The sequence below is a fragment of the Crinia signifera genome, chromosome 8, assembly GCF_055691185.1.
Source record: "Crinia signifera chromosome 8, ASM5569118v1, whole genome shotgun sequence".
Taxonomy (NCBI): domain Eukaryota; kingdom Metazoa; phylum Chordata; class Amphibia; order Anura; family Myobatrachidae; genus Crinia; species Crinia signifera.
The window spans coordinates 179,922,264-179,939,472 of NC_139224.1; the positions used below are offsets into that span (position 1 = coordinate 179,922,264).

The following is a 17,209-nucleotide window of genomic DNA, read 5'->3' on the forward strand; positions in this document are numbered from 1 at the left end:
CAGAATGGCTGAGTGCTCTCCGTGTCCCTCTTGCACATGCAGCAGGCAGGTAGGAAGAGACAGGGCAGGAAACTCATGTGGGTATATCCAGGACCTTGTCTCTGGGGGAGGGGCTGTGTGAGGAGAGGCTCCCTCCCCCTACTAGCAAATGGCCGCCAGGGAAATGACTCATACGGCGCAGGTAAAATGGCAGGGATCCTGCGCTCGCTGGGTGGCCCAGCTTACCGGTGCCGCTGCCCACACTCAAAATCTCCCTGGTGGTCCAGCGGGATGGAAGGCGGACCTATCCGGCCACCTGCTAGTGCAGCCCAGTGATCCCCCTTGCCAGGCTGTTCAGCCGCCATTCGCATGCGTGAGCTCGTCTTACCTTGCTCCATGGTCCCCCAGTTCCCAGACCAGCCAGATACATCTCCGCTGTGGAGGCCAACTCGGGTGGTGTGCAGCTGCCGGGCCCGGATGATGGGGCGGCAGCAGCACATGGGTCTAACAGACCCCCAGAACTGCTGCCCTGTCACTGACAAGGTGTCAGTTTAAAAATAAGTAAGTAAGGCTGCCCCTCTATAATGTGCGTGTTGGCTCCTACCAGCACAACTAAAACGGAGTAGCTAGCCTAGGAGGCGGGGTAGAGGAGGGGAGGAGCCAGGGCTGTCTATGAGCAGCCAGAAGTCTAACCTTTCTGGTGCTGGAATTGGTTCGTGACCCACTCTCTACCCACTGTTATCCCTGTGGCCCCTGAAGAAATCGTCCATATAGGCAAATTACTGCTATAACCAGCGTGCTGCAGTGGTCTTTATTAGTCCGGGCTCCCCACAAGGCACCTGGCGTGGTGGGCAGGATTATTCTGGGCTAACCTACCTCCACAAGGCACCTGGCGTGGTGGGCAGTATTAATCCAGGCTCCCTCACCAGGCACCTGGCGCGGCGGGCAGTATTAGTCCAGGCTCCCTCACCAGGCACCTGGCAGTATTAGTCCGGGCTCCCCAATCCCAAGGCACCTGGCACACCGAGCAGTATTAGCCCGGGCTCCCCGATCCCCACAAGGCACCTGGCGTGGCGGGCAGTATTAATCCAGGCTCCCTCACCAGGCACCTGGCGCGGCGGGCAGTATTAGTCCAGGCTCCCTCACCAGGCACCTGGTGCACTGGGCAGTATTAGTCCGGGCTCCCCGATCCCAAGGCACCTGGCGCACCGAGCAGTAGTAGCCCGGGCTCCCCAATCTCCACAAGGCACCTGGCAGTATTAGTCCGGGCTCTCCGATCCTCACAAGGCACCTGGCAGCATTAGTCCGGGCTCCCCAATCCCCACAAGGCACCTGGCGTGGCAGGCGGTATTAGTCCGGGCTCCCCACAAGGCACCTGGCACGGCAGGCGGTATAAGTCCGGGCTCCCTCATCCCCACAAGGCACCTGGCGTGGCAGGCATTATTAGTCCGGGCTCCCTCATCCCCACAAGGCATCTGGTGTGGCGGGCAGAATTAGGGCTCCCCCATCCCCACCAGGCGCGCCGGGCAGTGTTAGTATGTGTTCCCCTATCACCCATGTGGCTGCACAACAGGTTACGGGCCTATGATATCTATCAGCCACCAGCCAGGATTATGTGCAAACATTTTATTTCAAATAACTTTTATATAGTTACAGTTCATGAATTTTAAAGACAATGTATTCTGGGGTCAGGAAGTATCGGGTGCTAATTGTATTGTTATTACATTTATCTAGTGTGTGGTGTCCTCTCGCTATATACCAATAAGTATGTAATGCTTCCCATGCACAGGGATATTCCTAATGGACACCTTACTAAAAAGGCACAATATGAAGAACATCCATAGAGTATGCATGAAATAAGGCAGGGCTGGCAAAACTGGTCCTCGAGATCTATCAACGGTCCACCTACTTGCAGCACAGGTGTAGTCATTACAAACAGTACTGACTACACTTCTGCCCCAGCTAGATCTGGGAAATGTGACTAACAGTCACATTTCTCAGACCACCTAGCTGGTGCACAGGTGTAGTCATTACTGTCACATTACTCAGACCACCTAGCTGGTGCACAGGTGTAGTCATTACTGTCACATTACTCAGACCACCCAGCTGGGGCAGAGATGTAGTCCTTACTAACTGTCACATTACTCAGACCATCCAGCTGGGGCAGAGGTGTAGTCATTACTAACTGTCACATTACTCAGACCACCCAGCTGGGGCAGAGGTGTAGTCATTACTAACTGTCACATTACTCAGACCACCCAGCTGGGGCAGAGGTGTAGTCATTACTAACTGTCACATTTTGAAACATGCTGCATTCATTCCGAACCAACATTCTATTGATCCGCAGGTGGCCTGGAAAACATGAACGGTTGGAAGATCTTGAAGACCAGATTGGCCACCCCTGAAACAAGGATACATTTGCCCTGTTCCGGGTACTGTACAATCATCGTTCTGAGGACCCTATTAGTGGTCTTATTCCCTGTAGGTGACTGGGCCTCTATATGTCCTACAAGCCCTATGCCCCCAATGTTGCACAACTGATAAATGGTGGTGCTTGTTATGTGGCTGGAGAACTGTGTGCATCACTGAGGCACAGTGGTGGCAGGGCGTCTGCTATCTCATCAATAATAACCAGTAACTGATGACATCACTGAGGTATGGTGGCAATAATAACCAGTAACTGATGACATCACTGAGGTACGGTGGCAATAATAACCAGCAACTGATGACATCACTGAGGTACGGTAGTGGCAGGGTGTGTGCTAGCTCATCAATAATAGCAAGTAACTGATGACATCACTGAGGCACAGTGGTGGCAGGGTGTCTGCTATCTCATCAATAATAATCAGTAACTGATGACATCACTGAGGTACGGTGGCAATAATAACCAGTAACTGATGACATCACTGAGGCACAGTGGTGGCAGGGTGTCTGCTATCTCATCAATAATAACCAATAACTGATGACATCACTGAGGTACGGTGGCAATAATAACCAGTAACTGATGACATCACTGAGGCACAGTGGTGGCAGGGTGTCTGCTATCTCATCAATAATAACAAGTAACTGATAACATCACTGAGGTACGGTGGTGGCAGGGCGTCTGCTATCTCATCAATAATAACCAGTAACTGATGATATCACTGAGGTACGGTGGTGGCACGGTGTCTGCTAGCTCATCAATAATAACCAGTAACTGATGACATCACTGATGTACGGTGGTGGCACGGTGTCTGCTAGCTCATCAATAATAACCAGTAACTGATGACATCACTGAGGTACGGTGGTGGCAGGGTGTGTGCTAGCTCATCAATAATAACCAGTCACTGATGACATCACTGATGTACGGTGGTGGCCGCTATATCAATAATAACCAGTCACTGATGACATCACTGAGGCACGGTGTTGGCAGGGTGTCTGCTAGCTCATCAATAATAACCAGTAACTGATGACATCACTGAGGTACGGTGGTGGCAGGGTGTGTGCTAGCTCATCAATAATAACCAGTCACTGATGACATCACTGATGTACGGTGGTGGCCGGGTGGCCGCTATATCAATAATAACCAGTCACTGATGACATCACTGAGGTACGGTGGTGGCACGGTGTCTGCTAGCTCATCAATAATAACCAGTCACTGATGACATCACTGATGTACGGTGGTGGCCGCTATCTCAAGAATAACCAGTAACTGATGACATCACTGAGGCATGGTGCCTGTATACAATGATGAGATAGCAGTCGTTCTCTTGTCTCTGGCTCCCTTGTGTGCAGGACACAGGGTTACTGTAATAGGGGGATTAAAGCTTCTATTTATTTCAAGTAATTCTTTAGATTTATTAATTCTATAACTCTGAGCTGTACTGATCGTGCACTAGGCCCTTATAACATCAGTCATATAAGGCCAAAAAGCGCAAGTTGGGTGGTTTCCCACTAAGGCTTATAGGGCAGGTTACATCACCGGTACCCATGTGTTACTGTGCATCGGTGCACAGAACTCCCCAGGACTTATGTGTTACCGGTGTGCAGATCTCCCCGGGACCTATGCGTTACTATGAAATCAGTGCACAAACTAAGCTCAGACGGCAGAGATTATGTGATCGCTCACTGTCCCGGTGGATCTTCTACTTGTTCACAGTCTTGTCCTGTAGTACTTTAAAAATGTCGTCCAAGGACTGGTGCACAGCTTGCACAAACTGCTTCACGTCGCGGGCTGGATATGCCGACACATTGCAACCAATCCAATCATCATGAACACCATAGCCCACCCCAAATCCATCAGAGACCACCGGAGCAAAGCCCCCAAGCTGTACAGCTGGACTTGTCAGGGTGCTAGTAGACAGGACATTGTGATTAATCCGTGCATAGGCTGGATCCTGGAAGAGATCTGGTATAGATCCACCCTTAGCAGCTGCCAGGTATCGCAAGGCGAAGAGATGACGATCAAACCCCTGACCTGGATAGGAGAAAGCAAGAAAGTTTAGGACCATAGAGTCCTGGGCACAGGAAATAAATGCTTCATATTAGACCACAGCAATGCTGGTCATAGTACGGCGGGTTCTCCAGGGACCAGGTCACGTACGCACTACGCATCGCAGGCTGGGAATGGTGGGGTCTCCGGGGACCAGGTCACGTACGTTCTAGGCATAGCGGGCTGGGAACAGCGGGTTCTCCAGGGACCAGGTCACGTACGCACTATGCATCGCAGACTGGGGATGGCGGGGTCTCCGGGGACCAGGTCACGTACGCACTAGGCATAGGGGGCTGGGAACGGCGGGTTCTCCACAGAGTAAGTCACGTACGGACTAGGCGCCACAGACTGGGTACGGCGGGTTATCCGGGTAATATGTCACATACACACTACACATCACAGGCTGGGAACAGCGGGTTCTCCGGGGACCAGGTCACGTACGGACTAGGCATCACAGGATGGGAACGGCGGGTTCTCCAGGTACCAGGTCACGTACGCACTACGCATCGCAGGCTGGGAACGGCGGGTTCTCCAGGTACCAGGTCACGTACGCACTAGGCATTGCAGGCTGGGAACAGCCGGTTCTCCACGGACTAAGTCACATACGGATTAGGCGCCACAGACTGGGTACGGCGGGTTATCCGGGTAATATGTCACATACACACTACACATCACAGGCTGGGAACAGGGGGTTCTCCGGGGACCAGGTCACGTACGGACTAGGCATCACAGGCTGGTACAGCTGGTTCTCGGGGCAATATGTCACGTACACACTAGGCATTGCAGGCTGGGTACGGTGGGTTCTCCACGGACTAAGTCACATACGGATTAGGCGCCACAGACTGGGTACGGCGGGTTATCCGGGTAATATGTCACATACACACTACACATCACAGGCTGGGAACAGGGGGTTCTCCGGGGACCAGGTCACGTACGGACTAGGCATCACAGGCTGGTACAGCTGGTTCTCGGGGCAATATGTCACGTACACACTAGGCATTGCAGGCTAGGAATGGCCAGTTCTCCGGGGACTAAGTCACGTACACACTAGGCATCACAGACTGGGTACGGTGGGTTCTCCGGGGAACAGGTCACGTACACACTACATATCGCAGGCTGGAAACGGCGGGTTCCCCAGGGAATAAGTCACGTACGGACTAGGCATCACAGACTGGGTACGGTGGGTTCTCCGGGCAATATGTCACATACACACTATGCATCGCAGGCTGGGTACGGCTGGTTCTCCAGGTAATACGTCACATATGCACTAGGTATCCCTGGCTGGGTATGGCCAGTTCTCCGGGGACTAAGTTGCATACGCACGACGCATCGCTAACTGGGAATGGTGGGTTCTCTGGGGACCAGGTCGCATAGTCCCCACAGAACCGGCCGTACCCAGCCTGCAATGCATAGTTCCTATGTGACCTGGTCCCCAGAGAACCCACCGTTCCCAGTCAGCGATGCCTAGTGCCTATGTAACTTAGTCCCCGGAGAACTGGCCATACCCAGCCAGCGATGCCTAGTGTGTATGTGACGTGGTCCCCGGAGAACCCGCCATTCCCAGCAGCGATGCCTAGTGCCTATGTGACTATGTGAACCGGCCGTACCCAGCCTGCAACGCATAGTGCCTAAGTCACATAGGCACTATGCATCGCAGGCTGGGCATGGACGGTTCTCCACAGATACACATTAAGCATTGCAGGCTGGGTACAGTGGGTTCTCCAGGGACTATGCATTGCAGGCCAGGTACGGTCGGTTCTCCGGGGACTAGGTCAGATACACACTAAGCACTGCAGGCTGGGTACGGCCAATTCTCCTGGGACCTGGTCACATAGGCACTATGCATCGCAGGCTGGGTACGGACGGTTCTCCGGGGACTAGGTCAGATACACATTAAGCATTACAGGCTGGGTACAGTGGGTTCTCCGGGGACTATGCATTGCACAGATCTCTAGTGTTGGACAGTGTACTCACCCATCGCTGCCTCTTTTGTCAGCTGCCCATGATACTTGGAGCATTCGTTCAGCATGACTCGGAGTTCAGCTGCATTAGCCAGGGGCCTCAGGAAGGCCTCTGAGCACTGCTTGGTATACACAGAAGCCGGGCGGATAGTCTCCGTGCGCCCATGTTTAAAGGCTGCGGTGCTGCAAGACTCATATGTGGCTGTGGTTTGCCCATACTGCCGCAGGAAAGCCATCTGGAAGGAGAGCTGGGCTATGGCATCAGGGCTGAGCTTCTGGGTCTTGAGGAACTCCTTCCCTCCTCTCTTGAATTCCATGGTTGCAATGGTCAGTAAAGCAACAGCTGCATCAAACTTACTCTTTGCTTCAGTTACCGCAGCTTTTAGAGAGTCATCCAGGTTGAAGCTTAGCTTCTGCACAGCCTGACTGGAGTCTGCGGCAGCAGGGATGCTCTGCGGTGATACAGCTGGCTGCTCTGTGCTGTCCTTGTATACCTCATTCTGTAAGCGTAGAACAGCGACTCCGTCTCCCCACGAGTGCTCGAAGTTCACAGCTGCCGTTCCGTCCTCGGTTATGATGATACTGAATGACTTATCAAACCAGCGATTGAGACCAGAACCATGAAGCATATTGTGGGAGAGGTGAACACGGTCTCGCACAGGGAAGTCGTCCAGGCACAAACAGAACACAGCAGAATCTACTTTCCTTACAGCCTCTTGGTTCCCATTGTCTACAAGCTTCTGTCGCACAAGGGCCCAAGTGTTTCTCTCTTCACTCGTCAGATACCCTAAGGGGAATTCGGAAGCAGGGCTGGGGTCCGACAGGATGTGCTTTAGATGGGCCTGAATCTCCGATGCTTTCACTATGTTCCCATCTCTGTCCAACACATCAAACACATAGAAGTTCCCCCTCCTGAGGACCAGCAGATGTCTTCCTTTCTCATCTGTCACCAGCTCGTCCTTGTTTAGCTTTGGCAGCCGCGTGGAGTTGAAGAGCCGGAAATACTGTGACATATCTAAGGGGTACGCGTTTACCATGTACGCCCCGTACCAGGACAGGGAAGAGGGCACAAGACGGATGAGCCTCCTAAACTTCTGTGTGTCGCTTTTTGCCGGATTAAGGTGGAAAATCTCTGGCTCCAGATATCCAGCGCGAATGGTCTGTAGAAGACGCATAGCAGAGACGGTGATATTGGTGGCTCGGAGAAGCTGCTCATTGTACTCTGGCCTCAGGTCAGGGGTAAAGGACATGAAGGGGTTACAATTAAGCACGATAGATTCCCGGGCAGAGAGATACATATCAAACCAAGGACCTGCACAATGAAGAAAACCATTATATTGCAGGTGTACAGCAGCCCCTACAGAGTAAGATAATAATACAGATGTATCCCCATAAATAGCCCTTCTAGTGGTATCATGCTGCGGCGTGACTCTGTAGCGCCCAACAGATTTCGGTGCAACCTCTTACATTGAAGTGTGTATAGGACGCACAAGCAGACCATACTGATTAAAATGAATCATGGCACCCTAGAGTATCAGAAATTGTTCCACGGCACCCCTAAACCAAGAGTTTCTCATTGAGAATGTTAGAAAAACAATAAGTTAAGTAAATTGTGTTTATATCTTATCATGGACAACCAAACCAAGGCACCCCGGCACACAGTTTGGGAACCACTGGGATAAGAACTTTAATTGTATACATAATGACACCTCCAGACCTACCTGTAGATTTTTATGCACTTTGCATAATAAATCTCTTAAAACCAATTCCAGATGTGTCCCCTCATCATTAATGCATCTCTATATGGACTGTGCGTGCCAGGCGGTGACCAGCTGTACAGCGGGTACATCCAGGGCACACATTACGTCACGTGTGCTGCAAATAATCGTAATGCGAGAGTGGACGTATCTGTACCTAATGGAATTCTTTCCGCTACATTGAGGCTTTTACAGCACAGTTTTCTATGTGCGTTATATAAATAACTGGAAATCTCTAGGCAGAACTTTGACAAGCAGCAATGTTCACAGATTTCTCTGTAGAGAGCAATGGACCCCGTGTGGGCTAATACATTCCCATGGCGAGTTCTGATACACTGGCGCAGTTCTGTCCTGGGGAAGCTACCGGCCCATCCTGGACACCTACCAGAGATGTAGCTGGTCTGTTTGTTCTGCTTGTCCTGCAGCACCAGCTCCTCATGCAGCAGTCTGCCCGTCCCGTCCTGGAAGTCCTTCGCCAGCTGCTCAGTCCTCCTGGAAGAGATTAGACAATCACCACAAGCAATTCCTAAAGCACCAGGCTCAGGAACACTTCCCGGAAGAAGGACCCTTACCTGAACTGTTCCTCATCCAGCAGAGGCTTTTGTGCATTCAAGTATCTTCTTATACTGTCTTCTAACTTAGGAATCGGCAGCCTGGGAAGACACAAGGGAAGGGGATAACATGTGCACAGCAGATCACACACATAGCAGTGCCGCTCTGCTCACCGCAGGTTATACAGTGACGTGCATCATCCAATAGCTAAGCACTGGTCCCTCAGCACAGAATCTCAGATGGTGAAGACCGGTGAGCCCCCCATGTCAACAATCCTGCCCCCTCCAAGTTTTACACTAAAGCAGAGGTTCCTAAACGCTGTTCTCAGGGCACCATAATGGTTCAGGTTTTCAGTAGATCCTTGGCTCAGCCAAGATGGTTAAATTAAATTGACTGAGGTACTAATTAAGTCACCAGTGGCCAACCATGGATAGAGAGTAATGGCGGCACGTCATCCTGGCTCAGCAGCAAGGTCTCTCAGTACCGCAGGTTCTGTGTGTATGAGTATTCGGCAGCATGGTAGAGTAATGGCGGTACGTCATCCTGGCTCAGCAGCAAGGTCTCTCAGTACCGCAGGTTCTGTGTGTATGAGTATTCGGCAGCATGGTAGAGTAATGGCGGTACGTCATCCTGGCTCAGCAGCAAGGTCTCTCAGTACCGCAGGTTCTGTATGTATGAGTATTCGGCAGCATGGTAGAGTAATGGCGGCACATCATCCTGGCTCAGCAGCAAGGTCTCTCAGTACCGTAGGTTCTGTATGTGTGAGTATTCGGCAGCATGGTAGAGTAATGGCGGCACGTCATCCTGGCTCAGCAGCAAGGTCTCTCAGTACCGTAGGTTCTGTATGTATGAGTATTCGGCAGCATGGTAGAGTAATGGCGGCACGTCATCCTGGTTCAGCAGCAAGGTCTCTCAGTACCGTAGGTTCTGTATGTATGAGTATTCGGCAGCATGGTAGAGTAATGGCGGCACGTCATCCTGGCTCAGCAGCAAGGTCTCTCAGTAGCGCAGGTTCTGTATGTATGAGTATTCGGCAGCATGGTAGAGTAATGGCGGCACATCATCCTGGCTCAGCAGCAAGGTCTCTCAGTACCGCAGGTTCTGTATGTAGGAGTATTTGGCAGCATGGTAGAGTAATGGCGGCACGTCATTCTGGCTCAGCAGCAAGGTCTCTCAGTACCGCAGGTTCTGTATGTAGGAGTATTCGGCAGCATGGTAGAGTAATGGCGGCACGTCATTCTGGCTCAGCAGCAAGGTCTCTCAGTACCGTAGGTTCTGTATGTATGAGTATTCGGCAGCATGGTAGAGTAATGGCGGCACGTCATCCTGGCTCAGCAGCAAGGTCTCTCAGTACCGCAGGTTCTGTGTGTATGAGTATTCGGCAGCATGGTAGAGTAATGGCGGTACGTCATCCTGGCTCAGCAGCAAGGTCTCTCAGTACCGCAGGTTCTGTATGTATGAGTATTCGGCAGCATGGTAGAGTAATGGCGGCAGGTCATCCTGGCTCAGCAGCAAGGTCTCTCAGTACCGCAGGTTCTGTATGTATGAGTATTCGGCAGCATGGTAGAGTAATGACGGCACGTCATCCTGGCTCAGCAGCAAGGTCTCTCAGTACCGTAGGTTCTGTATGTATGAGTATTCGGCAGCATGGTAGAGTAATGGCGGCACGTCATCCTGGCTCAGCAGCAAGGTCTCGCAGTACCGTAGGTTCTGTATGTATGAGTATTCGGCAGCATGGTAGAGTAATGGCGGCACGTCATCCTGGCTCAGCAGCAAGGTCTCTCAGTACCGCAGGTTCTGTATGTATGAGTATTCGGCAGCATGGTAGAGTAATGGTGGCACGTCATCCTGGCTCAGCAGCAAGGTCTCACCGTACCGCAGGTTCTGTATGTATGAGTATTCGGCAGCATGGTAGAGTAATGGCGGCACGTCATCCTTGCTCAGCAGCAAGGTCTCTCAGTACCGCAGGTTCTGTATGTAGGAGTATTCGGCAGCATGGTAGAGTAATGGCGGCAGGTCATCCTGGCTCAGCAGCAAGGTCTCTCAGTACCGCAGGTTCTGTATGTATGAGTATTCGGCAGCATGGTAGAGTAATGGCGGCACGTCATCCTGGCTCAGCAGCAAGGTCTCACCGTACCGCAGGTTCTGTATGCAGGGCTGTGGAGTCGGAGTTGGAGTCGGAGCAAATTTCGAGTACCTGGGGTCGGAGTCGGCAAACAATGCACCGACTCCGACAATTATAATTAATGACTTCTCTACTGTAAGAATAAAAACCAATGCATGCAGTGCCTCACGTAACTGCAAAACGAACACGTTAAGTGACCATGAAAAAGCATGCTTTTCATGTGCTTCACTATATGGCACGCAACGCACAATTCGGAGCACCAATACTTATAAATGTATTCTCCCTTGTAGTTTACAACTTATTTCCAACGTTCAATAAAGGTTTTCAATACCTCGTTGGTAGAAATCACCTGGTGTAGACTCGAAAAATTCATTCAACCAAGCTCTCCCACCATACGCACAACATCTTTTTACGCGGATGAAGATCTTGTTTCATGCGCGGGGTCGTTTGTTTACCGTGGCTAAGCCATTCCTTACGCTGGTTCATATTGATGTATAGGCACCATTTTTCGGCGCCAGTAACGATTCGGTAAAGAAATCGTTCCTTGTGTCCGTGAATTGAACGGTGACGAGCAAGCAAACCAGCGAACAAACATTGTGTTTGTCCTTTGCTTAAACTGTTCAATACAGTAGACTGTTGGCTTCCCAGCCTCTAGTTTCTGTAGTAATAATATGTATGTTGCCTTTCTTTCCTTCAAGGAATGTATCAGATACATTCGCATATTAATACAGAGGAGTCGGAGTCGAGGAGTCGGGGTCAGCCGTATGAGGGGTCGGAGTCGGGGTCGGACCATTTATCTACCGACTCCACAGCCCTGTCTGTATGTATGTATGTATGAGTATTCGGCAGCATGGTAGAGTAATGGCTAGCATTGCCAAGGCACTATCTGTGTGTAGTATGTACATTCCCCACATGTGTGCGAGTTTCCTCAGGGTACAATTTTCCCAGAGAGTCCAAAACTATCTGGATGGTAAATTGGATTCCCACATGCAATAATCATTAGTGTACATGTGATATGGAATATACATCACATTAAAGCCTCCTGCCTACTGCTGTGCAAGTCCCTCTCATGCCACACAACAGCTCTGACCTGGCAATGCCTCTGAGGGTGCCCTGTGGTACGGCACGTCATCCTGGCTCAGACCTGGCAATGCCACTGAGGGTGCCCTGTGGTACGGCACGTCATCCTGGCTCAGACCTGGCAATGCCTCTGAGGGTGCCCTGTGGTACGGCACGTCATCCTGGCTCAGACCTGGCAATGCCTCTGAGGGTGCCCTGTGGTAGGGCACGTCATCCCGGGTCAGACCTGTGTTCCCAGTACATCCCACAGATGCTCAGTCATATTAAGATCTGGGGAACACCCCGGACGCAGCCATGTTCCCCGAAATATCCCTCAGCAGTGTCTGCAGTGTGATCCGGAGCATTATCCTGCCGAGAGGCCACTGACGCCATTAAGGGGTGTACTTGGAACTCATTGCCGGTGGGGGTGGTACAGCAACTACTATTACTGAATTTAAATTAAAACTGTATACATTTGTGGCCAACGCAGAGACTGAGGGGGGGCAAATGCACTATGCGATCATTACATGACAATATAATATAATATATCATAAGAGGTTGTTGGTATATCATTGGCAAGTGATATTGGCCTGCCCACCAATTGTCCAGGTCCCCTTCTTCTCGAGCAGGTACCTAACACTATGGGTGCAGGGAACCCCGAAACATGATCCAGCCAAGGACCCACAAGGCATCAAACTAGAGAATAGTGATAGTAAAGTGATGAAGGTCCCTACTATGTGTTCAGAGGCAGAGAGTGTGTGGGCTAATATCACTGGCTAATGATATACCAACAACCTCCTATATCAGTGGTTCCCAACCCTGCTCCTCAAGTACCCCCAACAGTACACGTTTTCCAGATCACTCAGCAGGTGCACTCATTATTCAGGCACATTTTAAAAGATCACAGGTGGAGCTAATTATTTCACTGATTCTGTGTGGAGACCTGGAAAACGTGCACTGTTGGGGTACTTGAGGACCAGGGTTGGGAACCACTGTCCTATATGTTATACTGTCATGTAGTGATTGCATAGTGCATTTGTCAGTAGTTACAAGTTACATAGGTTGAACTCGATGGACTAACATCTTTTTTCAGCCTTAATTACTATTGTACTATGGTCTGGAGGACAGGAATGTGCCTATTCTAGGGAATAATGCCAATATAACAGATAACGTTCTACCCAATAACACGGGAAGAATACACATATCTCAGGCCAGGAATGGCAATAGGAGAATGAATGCAGAGCGGGTCCGGGATATACGTGAGGATCCCCATTACACACTACAATGTGCAGTCTGTACCTGGGTAGACTCTTCTGGAAGTGCATAGTAGGAACGATGCTTCTGTGTAAGTACTCGGTGTCACCGCTTGCAGAAGCGTATGCCCTGAGAAGCGTATGCCACGTCGGGGCAGGCAATGAGCCTCCTCTCCAGAAACCAGCATTAGCCAGAAGACGGGCCATCGTGGAGTGTAGTCAGCAGAGTACGTAGTGAGACCTGGAAGAAATGCAGAGATAAATGTACGCAGGAGCAGAGCACTGCGCAGCAATGTACACACGAGCAGAGCACTGCGCAGCAATGTACACACAGGCAGAGCACTGCGCAGCAATGTACACACAGGCAGAGCACTGCGCAGCAATGTACACACAGGCAGAGCACTGCGCAGCAATGTACACACAGGCAGAGCACTGCGCAGCAATGTACACACAGGCAGAGCACTGCGCAGCAATGTACACACAGGCAGAGCACTGCGCAGCAATGTACACACAGGCAGAGCACTGCGCAGCAATGTACACACAGGCAGAGCACTGCGCAGCAATGTACACACAGGCAGAGCACTGCGCAGCAATGTACACACAGGCAGAGCACTGCGCAGCAATGTACACACAGGCAGAGCACTGCGCAGCAATGTACACACAGGCAGAGCACTGCGCAGCAATGTACACACGAGCAGAGCACTGCGCAGCAATGTACACACAGGCAGAGCACTGCGCAGCAATGTACACACAGGCAGAGCACTGCGCAGCAATGTACACACAGGCAGAGCACTGCGCAGCAATGTACACACAGGCAGAGCACTGCGCAGCAATGTACACACGGGCAGAGCACTGCGCAGCAATGTACACACAGGCAGAGCACTGCGAGCAATGTACACACAGGCAGAGCACTGCGCAGCAATGTACACACAGGCAGAGCACTGCGCAGCAATGTACACACAGGCAGAGCACTGCGCAGCAATGTACACACAGGCAGAGCACTGCGCAGCAATGTACACACAGGCAGAGCACTGCGCAGCAATGTACACGCAGGCAGAGCACTGCGCAGCAATGTACACACAGGCAGAGCACTGCGCAGCAATGTACACACAGGCAGAGCACTGAGCAGCAATGTACACACAGGCAGAGCACTGCGCAGCAATATACACACAGGCAGAGCACTGCGCAGCAATATACACACAGGCAGAGCACTGCGCAGCAATATACACACAGGCAGAGCACTGCGCAGCAATGAACACACGGGCAGAGCACTGCGCAGCAATGTACACACAGGCAGAGCACTGCGCAGCAATGTACACGCAGGCAGAGCACTGCGCAGCAATGTACACACAGGCAGAGCACTGCGCAGCAATGTACACACAGGCAGAGCACTGCGCAGCAATGTACACACAGGCAGAGCACTGTGCAGCAATATACACACAGGCAGAGCACTGTGCAGCAATATACACACAGGCAGAGCACTGCGCAGCAATGAACACACGGGCAGAGCACTGCGCAGCAATGAACACACGGGCAGAGCACTGCGCAGCAATGTACACACAGGCAGAGCACTGCGCAGCAATGTATACACAGACAGAGCACTGCGCAGCAATGTACACACAGGCAGAGCACTGCGCAGCAATGTACACACAGGCAGAGCACTGAGCAGCAATGTACACACAGGCAGAGCACTGCGCAGCAATATACACACAGGCAGAGCACTGTGCAGCAATATACACACAGGCAGAGCACTGTGCAGCAATATACACACAGGCAGAGCACTGCGCAGCAATGAACACACGGGCAGAGCACTGCGCAGCAATGTACACACAGGCAGAGCACTGCGCAGCAATGTACACGCAGGCAGAGCACTGCGCAGCAATGTACACACAGGCAGAGCACTGCGCAGCAATGTACACACAGGCAGAGCACTGCGCAGCAATGTACACACAGGCAGAGCACTGAGCAGCAATGTACACACGAGCAGAGCACTGCGCAGCAATGTACACACAGGCAGAGCACTGCGCAGCAATATACACACAGGCAGAGCACTGTGCAGCAATATACACACAGGCAGAGCACTGTGCAGCAATATACACACAGGCAGAGCACTGCGCAGCAATGAACACACGGGCAGAGCACTGCGCAGCAATGAACACACGGGCAGAGCACTGCGCAGCAATGTACACACAGGCAGAGCACTGCGCAGCAATGTATACACAGACAGAGCACTGCGCAGCAATGTACACACAGGCAGAGCACTGCGCAGCAATGTACACACAGGCAGAGCACTGCGCAGCAATGTACACACAGGCAGAGCACTGCGCAGCAATGTACACACAGGGAGAGCACTGCGCAGCAATGTTCACAAAGGCAGAGCACTGCGCAGCAATATACACACGAGCAGAGCACTGCGCAGCAATGAACACACGGGCAGAGCACTGCGCAGCAATGTACACACAGGCAGAGCACTGCGCAGCAATGTACACACAGGCAGAGCACTGCGCAGCAATATACACACAGGGAGAGCACTGCGCAGCAATGTTCACAAAGGCAGAGCACTGCGCAGCAATATACACACGAGCAGAGCACTGCGCAGCAATGAACACACGGGCAGAGCACTGCGCAGCAATGAACACACGGGCAGAGCACTTCGAAGCAATGAACACACAGGCAGAGCACTGCGCAGCAATATGAAGAACTGTGAAGCAATGTACACATTGCCAGGTGCAGTCCCCCATATACACCCCAATGCCAGGTGCAGGTTCCCCAAATATACCCCCCTGCCAGGTGCAGTTCCCCCATATTTATACCCCAATGCCAGGTGCTGTTCCCCCATATATATATATATATATATACACCCCAATGCCAGGTGCTGTTCCCCCATATACATAGTCCAGTGCCAGATGCAATTCCCCCATATATACCACAATGCCAGGTGCTGTTCCCCCATATACATAGCCCAGTGCCAGTGGCAATTCCCCCATATATACCCCAGTGCCAGGTGCAATTCCCCCATATATAACCCAGTGTCAGGTGCAATTCCCCATATATACCCCAGTGTCAGGTGCAATTCCCCCATATATATCCCAGTGCCAGGTGCAGTTCCCCCATATATACCCCAGTGCCAGGTGCAGTTCCCCCATATACCCCAGTTCCAGGTGCAGAACCCCCATATATAAACCCTTCCACCCCTTTGCCAGGTAATACCCCCGTCAGAAACCGTTTGCCCCCATACCCAGGTGTCTCCTGCAGCCAGCCCAGCACCCGACGCTCCTGTCACCTCTGTCCCAATTCCCCTCCCCCCCTGTGTCCCTGCCCTCAGTGCCCTCCCGCCCGGCTTCTTCCACCCACTGATAATATGAGTGCATCGAGCAGTGCAGTCCCCCGGAAACGTGACCCAGGAGACAGGTTCCGGGCCGGCAGCCGCCGCGTCACTCTGCAGCACGAAGCGGGGCCACGCCACTCACTCACCCTCAGCTGGTGCTCCCTCCTTCTCAGCTGCTCACAGCCCCTCTACTATCCCGGGTGTCATCACCCTGACTCATTCGCCCCGCACACCACATACTGGGGTCTAGTCACGGAACAGTGATGAGAGTGCGGAGGTTGCCCATGGCAACCAGTCAGGTGCTACCTATCTTTTTATATACTACACTTGATAAATGTTACCTGAAAGCTGACTGGCTACTTCTGCAATGTACCCGGTCCCTACATGCCCAGACATACACCAAGATGATATCTAGCGAGTATGGGCATCTAGATGCTACTGTACTACATTGTCCCTCATGTCTTGTTGTAATTACTTTATCTCTCTCCATTTTACAGTGCCAGATTATTGTCCACATGGGTCTGGAGCTGGCATAAATTCAGGAACCGTTCACAGACTTGAGGCCAGACGCATTCAGCTTCAAAAGTGATCAAATGGAGAGTGAAACAGCCAGCCAATCAGCTCCTGTCTGCCATGTCACAGACTGTGTTTGAAAGATGTCAGACAGGAGCTGATTGGCTGGCTGTTTACCACTCTCCATTTTATCACTTTTGAAGCTTACTGC

General features: G+C 51.7%; 1 protein-coding gene across 2 annotated transcripts; it reads right to left on the reverse strand.

The window, feature by feature from the left end:
- Positions 1-1,590: 1,590 nt before the first annotated feature.
- Positions 1,591-16,653, reverse strand: CPT2 (carnitine palmitoyltransferase 2). 2 transcript variants are annotated; one of them, XM_083157917.1, is made up of 6 exons: positions 16,632-16,653; positions 13,204-13,398; positions 8,741-8,821; positions 8,554-8,660; positions 6,425-7,723; positions 1,591-4,435 (listed from the first exon to the last, which is right to left on the reverse strand). In XM_083157917.1, the coding sequence occupies exons 2-6, from the start codon at positions 13,362-13,364 to the stop codon at positions 4,104-4,106; spliced, it is 1,980 nt and encodes a 659-aa protein (XP_083014043.1). In that variant the 5' UTR covers positions 13,365-13,398; positions 16,632-16,653; the 3' UTR covers positions 1,591-4,103. The 2 variants fall into 2 exon arrangements, with proteins under 2 accessions (XP_083014043.1, XP_083014042.1); XM_083157916.1 differs by lacking the exon at positions 16,632-16,653 and adding an exon at positions 16,396-16,535.
- Between the last annotated feature and the right edge of the window lie 556 nt (positions 16,654-17,209).

What these genes read in the sequence shown, in the direction of transcription:
- CPT2 (XM_083157917.1), bottom strand. Translation starts at nt 13,364, where the DNA reads ATGGCCCGTCTTCTGGCTAATGCTGGTTTCTGGAGAGGAGGCTCATTG. An exon ending in TTCCAGAAGAGTCTACCCAG is followed by an intron (nt 8,822 to 13,203) that starts GTACAGACTGCA and finishes GTGTCTTCCCAG; the next exon opens with GCTGCCGATTCCTAAGTTAG. An exon ending in GACAAAAGAGGCAGCGATGG is followed by an intron (nt 4,436 to 6,424) that starts GTGAGTACACTG and finishes TCTCCTATCCAG; the next exon opens with GTCAGGGGTTTGATCGTCAT.